At 43.8% G+C, this 20,833-nt stretch overlaps 1 protein-coding gene and 1 pseudogene across 1 annotated transcript; both read right to left on the bottom strand.

Moving 5' to 3' along the window:
* Positions 1–3,309: 3,309 nt before the first annotated feature.
* Positions 3,310–4,908, bottom strand: LOC136548708 (uncharacterized). Its single transcript, XM_066540140.1, has 4 exons — positions 4,764–4,908; positions 4,211–4,521; positions 4,047–4,125; positions 3,310–3,563 (listed from the first exon to the last, which is right to left on the bottom strand). The coding sequence occupies exons 1-4, from the start codon at positions 4,906–4,908 to the stop codon at positions 3,310–3,312; spliced, it is 789 nt and encodes a 262-aa protein (XP_066396237.1).
* A 14,177-nt stretch (positions 4,909–19,085) lies between these two features.
* LOC136551857 (uncharacterized) lies at positions 19,086–19,834 on the bottom strand (annotated as a pseudogene).
* Positions 19,835–20,833: the final 999 nt, after the last annotated feature.

The following is a 20,833-nucleotide window of genomic DNA, read 5'->3' as shown; positions in this document are numbered from 1 at the left end:
GAGTGTTGGAGTACTACAAATACATCTCATGAAATACATTGCGGCAAAAACAGGCTCTCATACATTGCAGCAAAATAAAATAGATAAAATCTCCCATATTTTGGAGTTCTTTTATCTGTAAGTCTATCATCATGCTCTCATACATGTAGAGACAATGGGCAGCAACAATAGCATAGTACCACAGATAATGTGCAGCCATATATAAAGGACATGCTAGCTACTGCCAAAAGTGACAAAAAGGTGCACCAAAAGGCTACCATGATCCACTCATAGAATTACAATCTTCATAATTTAAACCAGTAGATAACTTATCTAAGCATAATCAAGTGTTCAGGCACTTTGTCTAATCCAATGTTTCTTGATCATTGTCTCCTCCCTAAAAATGACAGCAAGCTTTCTTTTACAAATAATTGAATGAAAACGTCTCACGATGTAGTCAATCAAAGCATAATTGAATCAATATGTCAGTTTAAAAGCTTTGATTAGTTATGAAACTAGTCAGTGCCTTCACAGGCTCTATCCTATCTCTTGCAAAAAAAAAAACATGTTGAGTGGGCCTCTGTCAGTGCTGCTGCCATTACAGAAACATTAACAGAAGCAATTAATGAAACATGCTTTGAAGGTACAGTATGTCCTTCACTTTGATGGTATCTGTTGTTCTGGTATTTCTGCCTACTAGAAAGACTACTGCTAGATGTCAAGAGAAGGATTTCACCAAATACAAGAACTAGGATGCTATTAAAAGTTTGACATCCTTTTAAACTTGCAGATATCCTTCGGCAACTTATAAAAAATCCTTTGGCAAAAAAAAGAGAAAAAGAAAATTGTACAAGCACTATTATCAATCTACTGAATGGTCTGCATAGTCACTAACTCACTATCTTCAAAAGGAAAATGTACAGCTCCAGTTACAAGACTGAAACAGATTCATTTTAGGAAAGTAAGACAGGAACCATGATAGCCATAAATCAAGCAACAAAGTAGATAGCAAGATTGATAAGTAAGCAAGCAGCTCCTAAACAAATAGTGCAGTGAAAATTGAGCCCCTATGAAAGCTCTAGTTTGATTTTGGTGAATTGATGAAACCCTAAGTGCTAACCTAGTTTATCAAGTGATCATGAGATAGGTAGCACACTCCAAGTGATGAAGCAAATGAAGATCATAGCATGATGATGATGATCAAGTGCTTGGACTTGAAAAGAAGAAAGAGAAAAACAAAAAGCTCAAGGCAAAGGTATAAACCATAAGAGCCATTTTATTTTGGTGATCAAGACACTTAGAGAGTGTGATCACATTTAGGTTTGATAGCCGTACTATTAAGAGGGGTGAAACTCGTATCGGAATGCGGTTATCAAAGTGCCACTAGATGCTCTAACTCATTGCATATGCATTTAGGATCTAGTGGAATGCTAACACCCTTGAAAATGTTTGTGAAAATATGCTAACACATGTGCACAAGGTGATACACTTGGTGGTTGGCACATTTGAGCAACGGTGGAGAAGTTAGAAGTGAAATGGAGTTGGTCGCAATGATGCTGGCGTTGGTCAACTGACCGGACGTTGGGTCGCTCTACGACCGAACGCTGAAGGGCTATGTCCGGTCGTGTTGTCGGTCGGCACAGTGATTAGGGTTAAGCACCGGACGTTGGGCTGTGTCCGATCAAGCATGACCGGACGTGTCCGGTCGGCAAAAACTCGTTTTGGACCCTTACTGTAAACGACCGGACGCTGAGGGTTCAGCGTCCGGTCAGCTCTGTCGGAGCGTCCGGTCAACTTTTCGACCGTTGAGATCAAACGTTCACAGTTGAATGCAGGAGACACGTGGTCGCCATCGGGCAACCAGATGCTGATGAGCAGCGTCCGGTCAGTTGGACCGGAGCGTCCGATCAGCCCGTGTTATGCCCGGTGAAGGGGTATAACGGCTCTATTTTGAGGGGGCTTCTATTTAAGCCCCATGGCCAGCTATGGCTCATATCTTTGGCCATTTTCATTGACATAGCAACCTTGTGAGCTAAGCCAAAGTCCTCCCACTCATCTCCATCATTGATTCATCATCATAGTGAGATTGGAAGAGAATCCAAGTGCATTGCTTGAGTGTTTGCATCTAGAGGCACTTGGTGTTCGTGTTTCGCTGCGGATTTCGCTTGTTACTCTTGGTGGTTGCCACCACCTAGACGGCTTGGAGCAGCGAGGATCGTTAAGCAGAGGGTGGTGATTGTCTCCGGCTCCGATCGTGGTGATTGTGAGGGGTTCTTGACCTTTCCCCGGCGGAGCACCAAAAGGTACTCTAGTGGATTGCTCGTGGCTTGTGTGATCCTCATCTTGTGTTGGTTGTGCGGCACCCTATTGAGGGTTTGGCGTGTGAAGCCAATTAGCGCGTGAACCTCCAAGTGAGTGAATCGCCACAACGAGGACTAGCTTGCCGGCAAGCAAGTGAACCTCGGTAAAAAATCATTGTGTTCATCTTTGATTCCGAGGTGATTGGTCTTCACTGTTATTCACCCTTGTGATTAATTGGTTCATTCATCTTCACGGTGGTATAATCTTCTTGATCATTCTCTTTACATTATCGTAAACTAGTTGACAAGCTCTTTAGTATAGCTAGTTGTGAGAGCTTAATTGCTTGGTTGGTGTGGCTCTTTAGTTAGCCTTTGAGAGCACACTAACATAGGGTAGTGTTATAGCTCTTGTGTGAATCGACACTATCTAAACTAGAATTGTGGTAGGTGGCTTGCACTTTGAGTAGGCTAGCGCAACACTCGCTTCGCCTCATAATTGTCTAACCATTTTGTTAAGTGTTGTTGTAGAAATTTTATTAGGCTATTCACCCCCCCTCTAGCCATTAGGACCTTTTACCCTACTTGACTGTCATGGAGTGCGCGGTTCAGTAACACAATAAAAAGTTGAGCCCCTAAACTAATAGAAGGAAAAAATCAAGTTTTTAGAAATTAAGTAGACTGAGCTGTTAGACCATCGCATTTTTGAGCCAAACCAAAGTTGCTTCTCGATCTAGTTCACAACCACTTAGGAAGGCCTCTCTATTTTCTTTGCTCTTGATGAACACTGCAAATGCCTTTGCCTTTTCTTCCTTGTCACTTCCATTGTGCTCAAAACGGATATACACCTTTTGATAGAGAAGTCATTACCTTGAGCAACCTCCTTTTCTTTGGCTAGATCTGCAGACTCATCTTGTACTTGCTTAGTCCTCATGTCTAGGTATCTCCCCATCATTTCTTCAATCCTTTCACCCTTCTTAGGTCTCTTTTCTTTCTTTTCATGTTTTTTGCTTGATGTAGTAGTAGTAGTTTTTCACTGCCTGCTTCTTTCAATAGCTACGACCTCATTTTCTTCATCTCGTGATAGAGAACCTCGTTGTTCATTTCTTTCAACAGCTATAACCTCACTTGCTTCCTCTTGTATCTTAGTGATTGAATCATCTTCATCTAGTACTTCATGAACCTCAATGTTGTCCAAGTCATCTACATCATGAATTTGTCGAAGTGGTGCTTCCTCTTGTGGTGGCTCAAGAGAAGTCAGATTGTAAGTACCTTCAGCCAAATGACCTACACGATAACAAGGAAATAGCTATAGAAAGTGGTCTTTCCTCATGAAATTCAAGTATAAAGAGAACCAATATAGTTATGACAACTAGAAGGAGTTAATTGGGGGCGGGGGAAATATCATGCAGAGCAACTAGTAGTGCATAACTGAAGAAAACTCATCACAATACAGATGAGAAGAACATGGATGTAGAGTTGTTGTTCTGACATCTATAAATTGTGACAAGTAGAAGCATATAACCTAACTCTATAAAACTAGCATATTGTTGCTTAGTCATCAGCACTAGTAGAAAAGCATTACTGTAACTAGCATATTGTTGCTTAGTCATCAGCACTATAAAAAATACTTGATCAAAGACTACTAGACAAGTCAAGTGAATCATAGGATAATATAGAGCAGCAAGATAGAAACAAACAAATACTAAAGTGAGAAGCTAAAAGAATATATTGATTGGCACTGTTTGCAACTATAGAAAGTGAACCTACCATCATAAAGCTCTCCCAAAGCATCAAATAGTGGAAATCTTGCCTTACTGTTGCGGAACTTCATAATTTTAGGGAATGTCTACACATTCAAAGAGAACCATTGATCAAATATGAGGTTATCACTATGAGGATATCCATAGAATTACTTCAAGAAATCAACTTACAATTTCAAGGTTATCCCACATAGATGGTGATCCTTCAACCATATGCCTATCTTCATTCCAGGTGGCCCCACTCTGCCTCCTTGCCTCTTTGAGCATCCTATAGTCTTTCTTTAGCTGTCCTTCTTTGTTTTGAATCTGACTCTTTGTGTAGTTGACATACTTGTTCCTCAGATGGAACTCCTTCACCATTTTATTCCACCCTTCAGGGGTCCATCCGTTGTCACCTCTGTAGCCACTATCTTTATACTCATGGAGAATGTCTACTAGGGACTTCTCAAGGGCCGGATTCCAGTCCGCTCTTTGCTTTACTACTATGTAAACCATGGTCAAACATCAGGTTACCAAAAATCAACAAATATAAATAACAGTAAAGAAATACTAGTTTACAGGTTACAGGTTTACTAAAACTACTATAATAGCACATGGTGCAATAAACTGTATAGAAGAGAATTACTTCAAGAAAGTTCTTTTTAGTAGCAAACAATTGCAAAGAAATAACAGCAATAATAGCAGAGAAATAACAACAATAATACCAGAGAATTAAACACCATACCTCTCGGAGAACCTCCAGTCTTCTTTGCCTTACTGCATTTAGGAGAAGCCTTCTTTTTAATACCACTTGTTGTACCCAAGAACCGGTGCAACTTTGGTGACACCCTTGCAATCATATTGAACTTCGAGGAGCCTTTTCCAACCATCGCTGTCAAATATGATACAAGCCTATTCACTTATTACAAGCTTATTCAATTATTACAAGCCAAGTTTATTACAAGCTTATTCATGACAAAAGCTTATTACAACCTATTCAAAGACTAATTTAAAGACTAAAAAGAAGTCTCTGCTTAATTACAATCCATGCTTATTACAAGCTTATTAACTTATTATAGCCTATTCAAAGATTAATTTAAATGTTGTTGGTACTGAACCCACATTTCTTGGGCGATGGTGTCTCTTAAAGCATTGCCTTGTACTAAACCCACATTTAGGTCATTCATTTGATCACCACTTGGTACAGCAACAAAGTTTCTTGGAGGGATATTATCCGGCTGATGATCTAATCATTCCTCATCTCCATGAAGTAATCGGATCAGATTATGGAAGATGGAAGCAGCTATAAGTATCTTTACTTGATTTTCCAACATGTGGAATGTGGCAACTTTTAGAATGGGGAAGCACTTCTTAAGCACCCCAAAGCCCTTTCCACATGGTTCCTGTCGATGTTTTACCACCGATAGCCTACCACGGGGGTACCCGAGGCAGTATGTTCGGGCTTTAGCGTATACAGAACTCGATGGTGAACGCAAGAGACAAACGACTTATCCTGGTTCGGACCCTCGATCGTTGATCGAGTAACAGCCCTACGTCCAGCCGGCGTTAGCCTCTACGTTGGATTGATTATGAAGTGTCGTACAATTGTTGTTCTGTTTTTTCTTCTTCCCCAGGAGCCCTACCCTCCTTTATATAGTCAGGAGGCTAGAGTCCTAGTCGGTTTACAATGAGAGTTCTTAGTAGAATTACTAAATAGTACTACTACTAAGATTATATGGGAAGAATCCTAGTTAGACTAGATCTTCTCTCTCCCTTATGGGGTATCCTATGGGTCCCGCATCGACAAGCCCCCGAGCACTTCATGGTTGAGCTCTGAAAGTCTCGTTTTGCTCCTTCAGGTCTTGTTGAGTAGGAACAAACGTCATCCGAGTGCTTTCTGGAGTGAAACCTTGTAGCGCTTCTTGGGATCTTCGAGTGGTGAGTGCTTTTTGAAGAAAAAGTACATCCATCTGGTTGTAGCCCCCGAGCCTCTTGCTATTTGGAACAAGGAGCTAGAGGATCTTGTCTTGAAGTTGCTCTGATTGTTCGTTGAAGTTTTATCAAAAAGAACTCGAATATGGCTTGTTCCGAGTTCTTTTTGTCGTAATGTCTTGAAGTGGTCTGCGTTGAGGAAGTCTTTTGGTGACGTGCGCTTTTTCGAAGAAAAAGTGCACTCACTGAGTGTAGCCCCCGAGCCTCTTGCTATTTGGAACAAAAAGTTGGAGGGTCTTGAATCTTTATGTTGTTTGAAAATTTGTGTTCTGAAGTAGTCCCCGAGACTTGGATTATGTCATCATCCGAGTAGTTTTGCGGCATCTTTCCGAAGCAGCCCTTTAGTCTTGGATTAAACCATCATCCGAGTAGTTTCACGGCATGCAGCCTCCGAGCTTATGTTCGGGTTCTTTTTTTTTGGAAAGAACTCGGTTACATGGCCTTGGCATACTCTCCGCTAGTCTTCTATTGTCGGATGTAGTTGTGTGGAGTTGGTTGGGTGTAAATGCTATTTGTTGACGGGTTGTACCGTGGTGGTATATCCTTCCAAATATGCTTGTCCTTGGTCACTGTTCCTTCATGCCTGAGTCCTTTTTCATTGAGTTCTATCTTTTCACTGTTTTCTTTGTCAGGTCTTTACCTTTGGTGCTCCCGGTTCATGTGCACTGCTCTTTTGGTCTATAAATACCCTCCTGTGGTGCCTGTTTTTGAATCATTGAGCATTCTGTTGTGTGGCCTGAAGTCTTTGTAGTCATGGATATGGTAGTTTGTGAAGTTGAGCAGCCCCCGGGCGTATCTTGTAGTTGTTGTGTATCTCGTCGTAGCTGGAGGAAGTCTTGTGATAGGGGTTAGAGGTAGACTAATCCCGCAGTGGCGTTGCATCAGGAAGTTGGTGGTAGTTGGAGGAAGTCTTGTGATGTGGGCTTTGTTCCTTCATCTGACAGTTCTGGGTTGATCCTCGTCGCCTGTCCTAAGACTGTCCGGTGCAGATCAACACCATATCCAGCATCACATCGGTCTTGGGTAGACAGATGCCCGCCGGCCTTCTCTGCTCCATGTTGTCCTACCGTGCTGCTGATTTCTACCTTGGACGCACTGCATCCGTCCTTTGAAGAAAACAGTGTAGCTGATGGCGGTTTGTCCTTCCGAGTAGCAATTTGGGACACGTAGTTGTTCCAGAGCCTAGCCGTGTCCATGTTCCTCTTTGCTACTTTGCTTTTCGTGGTACCGAGTTCATTGGGTCTTGTAAGATTTGTAATCTTCTATTTTTGAAGTCGCTTGTAATGGAACGAATCTTGTCTTCTGAGTTGTCCTTTACTTTTCTGCTGTGATCCCTGTCGTTCATGAGATTACCGAGTTCTTTCTTAAATAACCGGGTTCTTTTGTTCCTTGCGAGGTAGCCCTTTCTTTCTTCTTGGTTGACGGGTTGTTCTTGTAGTGATCTGATAACCCTGTCGTGGTGCTGGATGGATAAGTCTGAAATCTGCCCGTTAAATTGTACCGTTGTGTGGATTTGTGCCGTCTGTCATTTTAGCGGTGTCTGTAAATGGACCGTTGTGTTCCCACACCGTGCTTTAACGGGCCTTGTGGGCCATTTTTATCACTGAAAAATCTATTTAAAGACCTTTTATCTTCCTTTCCTTTGCTGCCCAGCTCTTGCTTTGAAACCCTAGCTTTCAGAAATCCGCCGCCGTCATCGTCGCCGTCTCCCGAGCACCACCATTCTAGCTTCATCTTGCCTAGTACCTTTTTGCTTCCGCTAGTTCATGGGTAAGAAGAAAACCGCGAGCAAGTCCCAGGCGACCTTCATGGACGAGGAGTCATCCCTTTCTTTGATCGAGAACCAAGAGTTCGTGGCTATGAGGGCTGCTCAAAAGGTTTGGCCGGCTCCAACAATAAGCGAAGATCAGCTGCGTGAGCTCATCAGTGACGGCTTGATCCAAAGCAAAGACATCGCTGAATGGAGAGTTCCGGGCGAGCATCGGGTTCCTGCTCCAGGTCCTGGTGAGATTGTCCTTTTCATTTCCTTTGTCCGCGCTGGACTTTGCCTTCCTGCTTCCGCCTTCCTTCATCAGTTTCTTGGTTATTTCGGGGTTAGTCTGAACCATCTAACCCCTAATGTCGTTCTCCATCTTTCCGTTTTCGTTCATCTCTGTGAAACTTTCCTTGGAATCCCTCCTTCTATATCTCTTTTTCGCTACTTCTTTCGTCTAAAACCTCAACCCCGTCGCGAAGAGACCAATGTTCTCGGCGGCTGTGGGATCCAGTTTCGCCAGGGTCTTAAAAGCAAGTTCTTTGACTATGACCTAGTTGATTCTATGAGGGATTGGCGTGCTGATTGGTTTTATGCCGCAAATTTGATTCCTTCTCTTTCCATACATTCTGGGTCTGGTCCCTTGGTTAATGACTGGTGGGATAAGAACCCTGTGTCACCCACTGAAGTCCAGGCAATCCAGCCACTTCTTAATAAGATTAGTATGCTGAAGCAGCAGGGTTTAACCGGTTTTGGGATTGTTTCGAGTTTCCTTCATCGCCGAGTTCAGCCTCTAAAGGAGCGTGAGCATTTTGGCTTCGAGTACTCTGGGGCTAAGGATCCTTCACGTATGGTCCCAGCCCTTGAGCTGACCGATGAGGAGGTACTTGAGCGTCTCCAGACGATGTTGAAGGGAGCGAGCGTCGTCCCGCTTACTGTCTCCAAGTTCTCTGCTAACAACTCGCCTCCAGCTATAAGTTGTTTATCTCTTTGTCCAGGTACTTTGTGTACTCTTGTTGTATCCATTTTTGTTTAACTTTTCTCTGTCTTGTTGTATAGGAGTTAGGGTGCAACTTTGTTGACCCGATCCCCCTAGATGTTCTCCTTGTTTTGGAGAAAGCTGGGGAGAAACTTGCTGGAGCTTCCGCAACTAGTAAGTTCCTGTTCTCCACAGTGCTTCCTGGAGTTTCTTCTGGATTTATTGACATATATGAAGAATATGTTCCTTGTCTAGTCCCTCACGGTCCTCGTAGTGTCCCGAAGAGGGGGCGAACGGATGGGTCTTCATCTGGCCTACCTATTTTAAAGAAGTCTCGCAAGCCAAGTACTCTTCCAGGTACTCTAGTTGTAGCTAGCATGCTCTTAGGTGAGCATATTTAATACTCTTTGTCTCTTTGTCTTCTCCTTTCTTTTTATCTTGAACCGGGTACTTTTACCTTTCCTTTAGCGGGCAGTCTGGTGGCCTTGGTTGAAACCGAGGAAGAAGATGATGAAGTTCCCCTCATCGTGCGGCGGTGAGTTGCTTTTATATTCCCTTTCTATTGCATTCCTCCTCTTTGTCTTGATTTTTAGTCTTGATCTTTTTGAAGGAAACGGGTGTCGGGTACGAGTTCTTCTGAGGTCTCTACGCCGGCTTCTTCTGAAGCTCCGGTGTTGAGTTCCTTGGTGCTGAGCTCCTCCGCACTTCCAATGCCTAGCTCTTCTGCAGCCTCAGCTCCGGCTTCTTCTGAAGCTCTGGTATCAGCTATACCGCTCCTGTTGCCAAGCGGTGGGAACGTTTTCGCCGCCATAGTTCCCCCTGCGAAGCCTTCTTTGTGTTTTACGAAGAAGAAGATAGTCGGGTGAGTAACTTCTGGTTTCATCCTTTTGCTTCTGTCTTCCTTCTTCTGGTTCTCATCGGTGATTTCTTTTATCAATTTTTAGTCTTTTGTCTTCTCTTGTTTCTTCATCGACTTCTTCTCAGCCTTCCACCGTGCCATTGAGTTCTGAGCCTCAGGACTCGCAACATACTATTGGTGAAGTTACTGCGGGGGCTTCGGAGCTACCTGGCGAAGTTGCAGACTTGGCTGCCCCGGAGGTGACTGTGGCCGTCGCGTCGGGTCCTTCTGAGGGATTGGCTTCGGCTTCCCGGGAGGTTGCTTTGGTCGTTCCTTCTTCGCCCCAGCCGGTCTCTCCTTCCCCTTCTCTCGCTTCCGGCGGTCCCTCTTTTACCGATGACGTGGTGCAACAGTTCGATGCCACCCATCGGCTATCAGAGCTGACCGCAGCCTAGGGGAGCTTGGCGTCCTCTACGACTTCTTTCGGGGAGAAGCTTCACGTAAGTTTTTCTGAGATTCTTTCTTAGGCCATTTGTTTTGCCTTCGTCCTTATGCCTTATTTTTCTCTATCTTTAATTGTTTAGACTTTCTCTCGTGACCATACCGGCTTCTTCTTTTCGTCTGAAACCAAGAAGAAGTTGTCCTCCAAGGTAAGTTCTCTGAAGACTGACCTTGACCTCCTCCGGGCCAAGTTGGAGACTGAGTGTAAGTCGCATCAAAAAGAGGCAAAGGCTCGCCGTGCCCGGGTGGTAGAGGTAGAGAAACAGAGAGACACTGTTGCCTAGGAGTTGGAGAAACAGAAAGATGCTACCATCCGGGAGGCTTCAAAGAACTCGGAGGCCATGAAGAGCTTGGAAGCCGTGAAGAAAGAATGTAAAGGTATTTCGGGTTCTCTCTGTTTCTTTCAGTATTCAAACCTTTCCCTCCTGCTGACTTGTTGTTTGGTGTCTTGTCCAGCTCTCCGAGTTGAAGGAAAAAAGCTCTCAGAGGGCATTGATGAAATGAAGACTCTTGTTCGTACAAGTCATAACAAGGCTGAGGAGGCAATTGCTCATGCTGAAGAAGAACTTGCACTTGCTAAGTTGATCAGGCGTGGAGCTAATAAAGATCTTGTGCAGGCCCAAAAAACTATTGAAGACTTGTCTAGGAAGCTGGCGACGGCTACTAAAAATTGGAACATTTTGTGGAAATCCTTTCATTCAGTAGCTGATGTTCTTCGAACTCCAGCGGATGATGGACAATCTTGGGCTCAGTTCATTCCTCGGATTCTGACTCGTTTCCAAGAGTTCGCGAAGAAGTGCACTCAAGTATGTACCAAGAATGTGCTGGCCCAAGTCCGGGTCCTTGCTCCAGAGGCGCCTCTGTCCAAGATAGCAGAGGAAGCTGATAGCCAAGAATACCTTGATGCCGTTGAGAGGATGGAGCCTGAGGTCAAAGGTTTAGCCAGTAGGGTTGTAGATAGTCTTAATATTGATATTTCCCTTCCTGATGACAATGCCTGATCCAATTGACTAGCCTCTTGTAATATTACACTCCTCTTCAAATGAAGATTCTTTATTTTCATTGATGTATTCTTTGCCCGGGTGTGGTCGGAGTTACTTGACTTGCTGAGTACTTTGTTCTATTTTCGTCTCTGCCATGTAAACAACTCTGTGCGTTATCCTGACGAAATCCCTCGATTTGTCAAGTACTTTTCTTTTCTTCCTCTTTTGTGATCCGTCGAGTGCTTTGTCCACGCTATGACTTGTTAGATGTAGATCTTTGTGTTGACAACCTTTCGTCTGCGCTATGTAAAATGACTCGGCATAGAATGTTGCCTTGACAAACTTCGGCATCCGAGTGCTTTCTTGAGTGGCGCTTGTGCTTTTCTGAGGAAAAAGTATTCCTATCTGGATGTAGCCCCCGAGCCTCTTGCTTTTTGGAACAAAGAGCTGGAGGGTCTTTTTAAGCTTAATTTCGGTCGACTAGTTTTAGGTGTTAGCTTTTAGCTACCCTCATCGGCGGGCTCAAGCGTCTTTTCAGCTATTTTGCTCTCGGCCGGGATGCTCAGGCATGTTTTTCAGCCATTTTGCTTTTTGTTTCGGGTGTTAGCTTTTAGCTACCCTCATCGGCGGGCTCAAGCGTCTTTTCAGCTATTTTGCTCTCGGCCGGGATGCTTAGGCATGTTTTCAGCCATTTTGCTTTTTGTTTCGGGTGTTAGCTTTTAGCTACCCTCATCGGTGGGCTCAAGCGTCTTTTCAGCTATTTTGCTCTCGGCCGGGATGCTCAGGCATGTTTTCAGCCATTTTGCTTTTTGTTTTGGGTGTTAACTTTTAGCTACCCTCATCGGCGGGCTCAAGCGTCTTTTCAGCTATTTTGCTCTCGGCCGGGATGCTCAGGCATGTTTTCAGCCATTTTGCTTTTTGTTTTGGGTGTTAGCTTTTAGCTACCCTCATCGGCGGGCTCAAGCGTCTTTTCAGCTATTTTGCTCTCGGCCGGGGATGCTCAGGCATGTTTTTAGTCATTTTGCTTTTTGTTTCGGGTGTTAGCTTTTAGCTACCCTCATCGGCGGGCTCAAGCGTCTTTTCAGCTATTTTGCTCTCGGCCAGGATGCTCAGGCATGTTTTCAGCCATTTTGCTTTTTGTTTTGTGAAAACAACTCGTTGAAAGTCATGACAAGACATGCTGTGGATGAATATCATCTTTATTGATCATGAATATAAACTAATACATATGTTGTCGGGGAATATTGTCCTTTGTCGATTGTGAACGTTGGTCCCTTGTGGCTTGCATATCTATTTTTTCTTGAGTTGTTTTTACGCGTAGAATCTTCTTAGCTGGCTGATGTGCCATGTATTATTGACTTCTCTTCCATCTTCGGTTATTAACTTGTATGTGCCTGGTCCGATGACTTTTATGACAATGAACGGACCTTCCCATGGACTGAGTAGCTTATGTCGTCCGTCAGTTTTTTGTATCCTTCTTAGCACTAAGTCTCCGACTTGTAATGATCGAGGATGGGTACTCTTGTTGTAGTGTCGTCTTAAACCTTGTAGGTATCTGGCTGATTGGAGGATAGCATTTACTCTGACTTCTTCTGAGCTATTGAGTTCTAATCTTCTTGTGTGTTCTGCTTCTCCTTCATCGTATTGTTCTATCTTTGGTGATATCCAGATCAAATCGACAGGCAGTACGGCTTCTGACCCGTAAACTAGGAAGAAGGGCGAGTAGCCTGTTGCTCTGCTTATTTGAGTTCGCAGCCCCCATACTACTTTAGGTAATTCTTCAATCCATTTGGACCCATAGTCCACTAGTTCTTCGTATAACCTTGGTTTTAATCCAGCTAGTATGAGTCCATTAGCCCTTTCTACTTGTCCGTTGGCTTCTGGATGTGCAACAGACGCGTAGTCTATACTGAAACCACAGTCTTGTGCCCAGCTTTTGAATTCTGTAGCTATGAAGGGGGAGCCTAGATCTGTGATGATTCGATTGGGCATGCCGAAGCGGTGCATAATGTCTTGGATGAACTCGACTGCTTTGGCTGCGCTGTATTTCACGAGTGGTTTGTATTCAATCCACTTGGTGAACTTGTCGATTGCTACAAAGATGTACTCGAAGCCGCCTTTTGCTTTCTTTAGAGGTCCTACTTGATCCAGCCCCCAGCAGGAAAAAGGCCAAGCGGGTGGGATGCAGATAAGATTGTGAGCTGGCACATGGGCTTGTCTTGCAAACATTTGGCAACCTTTGCATTTTCTGACAAGTTCTTCTGCGTCTTTTAAAGCGGTTGGCCAGTAGAATCCGGTGCAAAATGCTTTGCCAACCAGTGTTCTTGAAGCGGCATGATTTCCATAGCAACCTGAGTGTATTTCGTCTAGGATCTCTTTGCCTTCTTCAAATGAGACACATTTTAGGAGTATTCCTAATGATGCTGCTCTTCTATAAAGTCTATCTCCTACTAGAATGTAGTTTTTGCTTCTGCGAACAACTTGGGTGGCTTCTGCTTTATCTGCTGGCAATTTATTTTCTTTGATATAGTCGATGAAAACTTGGCTCCATGAAGTGTTGATTACCAAGATCTGAACGCCTTTAGCCTGAATTTCATGGGTTGTTTCACCGGGTTGTTTGATAGAGGGAACTAATAGCTCTTCTATGAATACGCCGGGTGGAACCTTCGCTCTGTCTGATCCGAGCTTAGCGAGGACATCTGCTGCAATATTGGAATCACGCAGGATGTGTAGAATTTCTAATCCTTGGAAATGTTTTTCAAGTTTCCGTATTTCAGCACAGTAAGCACCCATGTTTTCTTTGGTGCAATCCTAATCTTTGTTGACTTGGTTGATGACTACTGCTGAATCGCCATATATGAGTAATCTCTTTATTCCGAGGGTAATTGCCACTCGTAGCCCATGGATGAGGGCTTCATATTCTGCTTTGTTATTTGTAGCTTGCCATAATATCTGAAGGACGTACTTGAGTTGTTTTCCTTCTAGAGAAATGAGGAGAACGCCTGCACCGGCTCCGCCTAGTTTGAGTGACCCATCAAAGTACATCTTCCAGTGGTCAAGGATTGTATCTGATAAAGGCTGTTGAATCTCTGTCCACTCGGCCACAAAATTGGCAAGGGCTTGAGATTTGATTGCTTTCCGCGGGGTGAAATCGATGTTAAGAGCTCCAAGTTCAACTGCCCACTTTGATATGCGTCCCGTCACATCTCTGTTATGTAAGATGTCTCCGAGCGGGAAGTCTGTCACCACTGTGATCTGGTGGCTTTCAAAATAGTGGCGAAGCTTGAGTGAAGTGATCAATAGGGCGTAGAGTAGTTTTTGCACATGCGGGTACCGGATTTTTGATTCAGATAATACTTTGCTGATGTAGTATACGGGTCGTTGTATTTTATATACGCGTCCTTCTTCTTCTCTTTCTATGACTATTGCCGTGCTGACCACAGCAGTGGTCGCCGAAATGTATAGCATCATATCTTTGTCTTTCCTTGGGGGTGTGAGAATTGGTGAGGATATGAGGTATGCCTTAAGTTTCTTGAAAGCTTCATTGGCTTCTTCTGTCCATTCAAACTTATCTGTCTTCTTTAGTAGTTTAAAGAAAGGTAACCCTTTTTCACCGAGCCTTGAAATGAAACGATTGAGTGCCGCCATGCAGCCCATTAGCTTTTGCACATCTTTGATGTTTCTGGGTGGGCCCATCTCCGTTATGGCTCTAATTTGCTTGGCGCTTGCTTCGATTCCGCGATGACTGACCAAGAAACCGAGTAGTTGTCCTGAAGGAACCCCAAACACACATTTGTTTGGGTTCAATTTCCATCTCCACTTTTTTAGGTTCTCAAAGGTTTGTCTTATGTCTTCAATCAGTGTATCCGGGTTCTTTGTTTTTACAACTACATCATCCACGTATGCTTCTGCGTTTTCACTGATTTGATCGCCAAGGCATGTTTGGATAGCTCTTTGGTAGGTGGCTCCAGCGTTTTTGAGTCCAAATGACATGGTCTTGTAGCAGTAGGCACCAAATGGGGTGATGAAAGATGTCTTGCTCTGGTCTTGCTCTTTTAATGCTATCTGGTGATACCCTGAATAGCAATCAAGAAAGGATAATAGGGTAGATCCTGCTATTGAATCAACTATCTGATCAATGCGTGGCAGCCCAAATGGATCTTTCGGACAGTGCTTGTTGAGATCTGTGTAATCAATACACATGCGCCATTTGTCCGTGTTCTTTTTCTGTACTAGAACTGGGTTTGCTAGCCAGTCTGGATGAAGGATTTCTCTAATGAATCCGGCTGCCATTAGCTTTGTGATTTCTTTTTTAATTGCTGCCTTCTTGTCAGGTGAGAATCATCGTAGCCGTTGCTTTATAGGCTTGGAGCTTTTGTTAACATCAATTCTGTGCTCAGCCAACTCTCTTGGGACACCTGGCATGTCGGCCGGCTTCCAAGCGAAGATATCTTTATTGTCCCAAAGAAAGTTAGTGAGCGCGAGTTCCTATTTTGCCGAGAGGTGAGCACTGATGGTTGCTGTCTTGGAGGTATCGCCAGTGCCCAAGTCGATTTGCTTGACGTCGGCTTCTTTTGGTGGTGCGATGATGCTGGGCTTTTTAGCCGGTATTTCTAATTCTTCTTGGCTCATCTCTGCAGCAATTGTGGCTATTTCTTTTCTTCCATTGTCGGCTTGTGCTTTGGCTGCAATTTGGATTGCCTGAACGTCGCAGTCAAAAGCACGCTTCAAATTACTTCGAAGAGAAAGGACACCATTGGGTCCTGGCATCTTAAGCAGTAAGTACGGATAATGTGGTATTGCCATGAATTTTGCCAGTGCTGGGCGTCCGAGGATTGCATGATATGACAAATCGAAGTCTGCGACCTCAAATTTGATAAACTCTGTTCGGTAGTTCGAAGGAGTTCCAAAAGTAATGGGTAGAGTAATTTGTCTGAGTGGCATGGCTGCCTTGCCTGGTACTATGCCGTAAAAAGGTGTACTTGTTGGTGTAATCATCCCGGCGAGTTGTAGTCCCATCTTCCTTAGTGTTTCTGAAAAGATGATGTTGAGTCTGGCTCCCCCGTCGATTAGTACTTTGGTGACAGTCATACCAGCAATAGTTGGATCTAGAACTAGTGGATAATGGCCTGCGTTTTCCACGCTAGTCCATTGGTCTTCTCTGGTAAATTGGATAGGATACTGTGACCAATTGAGATATCTTGGTGTAGCCGGTTCTGCTGTCATGATAGTCCATAGTGCTAGTTTTTCTTGATGTTTGCTTCTGCAATCTGGAGCCCCTGAGAAGATCACTGCTACCGTTCCCCTAGGTTTTTGGAATCCTTTGTCCTCGTGGTTGTCTTCATCTTTTTTCTGATTGTCTTCTTTGGTGTTCTCCTTACTATCTTTTCTTGTGTATCGATCATTGAAAGTGTAGCAATTTCCGATGGTGTGCCTCCCATTAGGGTGTAATGGGCAACGTATGTTTTCAATGTCATCATATCTTCTGGGTTTGGAAAACTTCTTTGATTTGTCGGCCATTGCCACGGTATTGTCTAGTCTACATTTTCTTTCTTGATGTCTGCTATTTCGATGATTTTGCTTGTCCTGGTTGTCCTGGTTGCTTCTATCCGGGAACCTCTCTCATGTTTTTTCTTCTGCAGTAATCATCTTTTCTACTGTTCGTCTGAATTCTTCATTGTTTCTCAAATTTTCTTTGCAGAAGTCTTGAAATTGCCACCTAGCCATGATTCCGTGAGAGAAAGCTTCAATTACTTCTTGTTCGGTGATGTCATGCACTTGAGCCCGTAGTTCACCGAATCGTCGATAGTAATTTCTGAGACTTTCGCCTCCCTTTTGCTTGAGTCCTTTTAGTTCTGCATGAGTAATTGGGTGTGTAATGATTCCTGCGAAATTTTCACAAAAAGCTCTTTGCAGGTCTTCCTAATTTCTGATAGATCCTGGATTTAATTTGTTGAACCATTGGAGGGGCATGGCTTCTAGTGCCATGGGAAAGAACAGGGTCTTGATATCGTCGTCTCCTCCGGCTAGTTCAATTGATTGTGAATATATTCTGAGCCATTGCCTTGGTTTAGTTTTGCCATCATACTTGGAGTGGTTAGACGGTTTGAACTTGTGAGGTAATCGTACCGATGCAAGCCTGTTCACGAAACAGGGGAATCTGTCGTGTGTTCCGGCTTCTTTGAATTCGGATTCGGCACCTCCTTCTGGCCAACTGTTGTTTTGATGGGAATAATTCTGCGAGGCTATCTAGGTAGGCACCCTACTCCTGGTCTTTCTTGGTTGTTCAAATTGGTGGCCTTGATTATGTTCCTTCCTACTTTCTCCGTTATGGCTTCCGCCTGGCCCAAGTCTTTCAAAAATGGACTTCCTTTGATTTTGATCTTCTTGCCTGTGGGTTGTTGATCTGGCGGGTAGTCTTGATTGGGCTCTCTCTTCATGCGTTCTTAGGATCGTCGACCGGAGCAAGTCCTGGAGCTGTTCATACTTCTCACCGGGATGTGAAGTTGCTCTGAGTTCTTCTAATGCTTCTCGAATCTTATCGTAAGGAGTATTTGCCGTGCGTCTTCCTTCGACTTCTCGTTGTGATTTTCTTCTATCGTATTCAGCCAACTCCGACTCGTATCTGATCCAGGCTTCCCTACGCTACCTAGCATGGTGTTGGCGCCCTTGCTTCAACTTGTTTTTCCTTTCTCTAGCTTGTTTCTGACTCTTGGTTTCTCCATCGTAGCCCTGGGCAAAGGGTGATATGTTGGATTCTGATTCATCTGATGACCTGACATCGGGTGCTTCTGGGGGATTTAATGGTGACCAAGGACGTTGAACCATGAGTACTTCCCGTGCGTGAGCCGTTCTGTTATTGGTGTTGGTTTTCATACTGTCGGAGTTGCTGATGACTTTAGTAGATGCCTCGATATCGCAGATCGAGTCTCCTTCTTGGTTGGGTAGAATAGCCGTCGTCGTCGTGTTGTCTAGTCAGGTACTGTTATCCTCAGGAACAGAGTCCAACCAGTGAATGATGCAGTCTTGAGATGTTATAGTCAGGATGAGACCTTCCTGAGCTCCCTTCAGTGGCATTCTTAGTACTAGATCAATGACTTCTCTGAGCCATGCCTGATAAGATGTTGCCATATTTAGGAGTCCGAGTGGAGGAAGATCTGACTTCTTGAAGGGATTCTGCGTGTACTCCGAGTTGTATTCTTGATAGGTCAGGGCCACGTTCTTAAGTCCCATCGGAAAAGAACTTGGTTTCCCAAAAGGACTTGGATAAGACTCCAACTTGGATGTGGAGCTCGAATTTGAGTCGGATGCGCAAAGCTGCGGAACCTAAGTTGAATCAGACACTATGAGCTGCGTGAATCCTCCAGAGATTTGATCTGTCGTGGTCGTTGAAATAGAATCATCTTCATGGTGTTTCGAATCCTCAAGGAGATGACTTTGGAGCTTGCCATTGTTGTCCGCCTCACAGATCCATGAGCCGAAGATGAAAGTTGATCCCGTTGAGAAGATCATGTTGTTGAGGTCCATCGAGCTCTCGGATGCAAATTCATGAAAAGCCCCTACCTAGCGCGCCAGCTGTCGATGTTTTACCACCGATAGCCTGCCACGGGGGTACTCGAGGTAGTATGTTCGGGCTTCAGCGTATGCAGAACTCGATGGTGAATGCAAGAGACAAACGACTTATCCTGGTTCAGACCCTCGATCATTGATCGAGTAACAGCCCTACGTCCAGCCGGTGTTAGCCTCTACGTTGGATTGATTATGAAGTGTCGTACAATTGTTGTTCTATTTTTTCTTCTTCCCTAGGAGCCCTGCCCTCCTTTATATAGTCAGGAGGCCAGAGTCCTAGTCGGTTTACAATGAGAGTTCCTAGTAGGATTACTAAATAGTACTACTACTAAGATTACATGGGAAGAATCCTAGTTAGACTAGATCTTCTCTCTCCCTTGCGGGGTTCCTGTGGGTCCCGCATCGACAGTTCTCAGTAGTGCGTGGCGGTGGTTAAAGAGCTCCTTTGGGTTCTATGGCCTTCGATGTCTAGCCCCAAATTCTTTCAAATGGTATCGAACTCCCCGATATGGAGCAAGAAAAGATGGAGTATTTGCATACCCTCCATCAACTAGATAGAATTTGCCTGGAGGTACTTGGAAGCCCTTGCTCATAGCTGATCGTAGCACTCTAGAATCTGTAGCCGATCCCTCCCATCCACTAGAAACAAAAGTGAAGTTGAGATCGAAATCACATGCCACCATCACATTAATGCTTAGTGTGCCCTTCCTATTTCTAAAAGGAGAAGCTTTCTCAGAGGCTATGGAAATAGGAATATGAGTTCCATCAATGGCACCTAGACAATTCTTGAAAAATGGATAGAATCTAGGATTGTCTTGGATTTTTTATGCACTTGATTAGGATCAGGAGCTTGAAGGTAACGGCGAGAGAGTGCGGGAATGACCACCTTGAAGAAGTGGTTGTTGTGATGATGGAAGGTGTCATTGCTGTGCCCAAAGAACACTTGGAGATCCTCATACGAGGCATTGTGACTTAACATGTATAGGAAGAAACCCAACTTCTCCTCCACAGTTATCCTAGTATCAACAACAAGCCTTTTGCTTCTAAGATAATTTGCCAATTCTCTAAAGATGTGTGGTTCCATCCTAAATGCAACTTGACAGTTCTTGACATGTCCCTCGAGGAGTCTTCGAACTTTAACCTCGCCTGTTTCTTCTGAAGTATGACGTTTCTTCTTTTCCCCTCCTCTAGCAGAACTCATAAGATATAAGGCGGGGAAAATAAATAGCATCATGTCATCGTCTTCTTCCTCCCTCCTCTTTCTAATATGATCTCGTAGTGAGAGACGCAATGTAGGACTGAAGCATACAATTTTATAGTCATATAGAAGCTAAATATTATTAACCATGTCATATAGAAGTTATATTATTGACCATGTCATATAGAAGCTGTAATAAAGATTATAGTCGTCTTATAGAAGCATATATAAACTTATAGTCATATAGAAGCTTTTGGAGTACCTTTTGGAGTTGGCACTGGATCCCAAGAAGGCGGAGGTTCACCTTCCCCAACTCTAAATGGTGCTGGAGAGATCTACAAGTAACAAGAAACCATTTGGCAAATCAATACATCATCTAGATAATAATACAAGTAACAAAGTGAGCTAATAGGCTAGGTATGTCAACTTCAGTCTTCACTACAAACTAAAACAAAGGGACATTCTTTAATTCTGGAGGACTGATATTAGCAGAAATCCTCTTTTTATAGTACAAACGAACTAGGCTAAGCTTGGTGGTCTCTCGCTGCCTTGCTATTGGAAGTAGACTTAACTGATGGACTGAACGCCCAAACGAGAAAAGTATATGGCGCAACGAAAGAACTACACTTGCTCGGCTTGTGTCAACTTGCTTACTGCAATCTAAAATTACTCTAATCTGAATATACAGTAGGACATCTCTTGCTTGCCATGGACACTGATGACCTACGTTTACATACAGATCTCCTATTATTGCTTGCCATGGACACTGAATATACAGATCTCTTGCTTGGCTTGTGTCAACTTGGCCTAAGTTTATATATATGGTTCGTAGAAAAATGCCAACACAATTACCACATGTCTAATGCAGCATGTTTTGAACCAGAGGAGCAACACTAATGTAGAGCTTCAGAAAACTAAAGGTACAGAAACAATGACAAGCTACAGACCCTACTGAACCCAACGAATGAACTGCAAGGCTAAAGAGGTCCTACCTTTCTTCTT

The sequence above is a fragment of the Miscanthus floridulus genome, chromosome 4 (assembly GCF_019320115.1).
Source record: "Miscanthus floridulus cultivar M001 chromosome 4, ASM1932011v1, whole genome shotgun sequence".
In the NCBI taxonomy this organism is placed as follows: Eukaryota; Viridiplantae; Streptophyta; class Magnoliopsida; order Poales; family Poaceae; genus Miscanthus; species Miscanthus floridulus.
The sequence above is the reverse complement of the archived record's forward strand: the minus strand, read 5'-3'. Positions and strand labels throughout refer to the sequence as shown.

What these genes read in the sequence shown, in the direction of transcription:
- LOC136548708 (XM_066540140.1), bottom strand. Translation starts at nt 4,908, where the DNA reads ATGGTTGGAAAAGGCTCCTCGAAGTTCAATATGATTGCAAGGGTGTCA. An exon ending in TGTGGGATAACCTTGAAATT is followed by an intron (nt 4,126 to 4,210) that starts GTAAGTTGATTT and finishes TTGAATGTGTAG; the next exon opens with ACATTCCCTAAAATTATGAA. An exon ending in TTTGGGAGAGCTTTATGATG is followed by an intron (nt 3,564 to 4,046) that starts GTAGGTTCACTT and finishes GTTATCGTGTAG; the next exon opens with GTCATTTGGCTGAAGGTACT.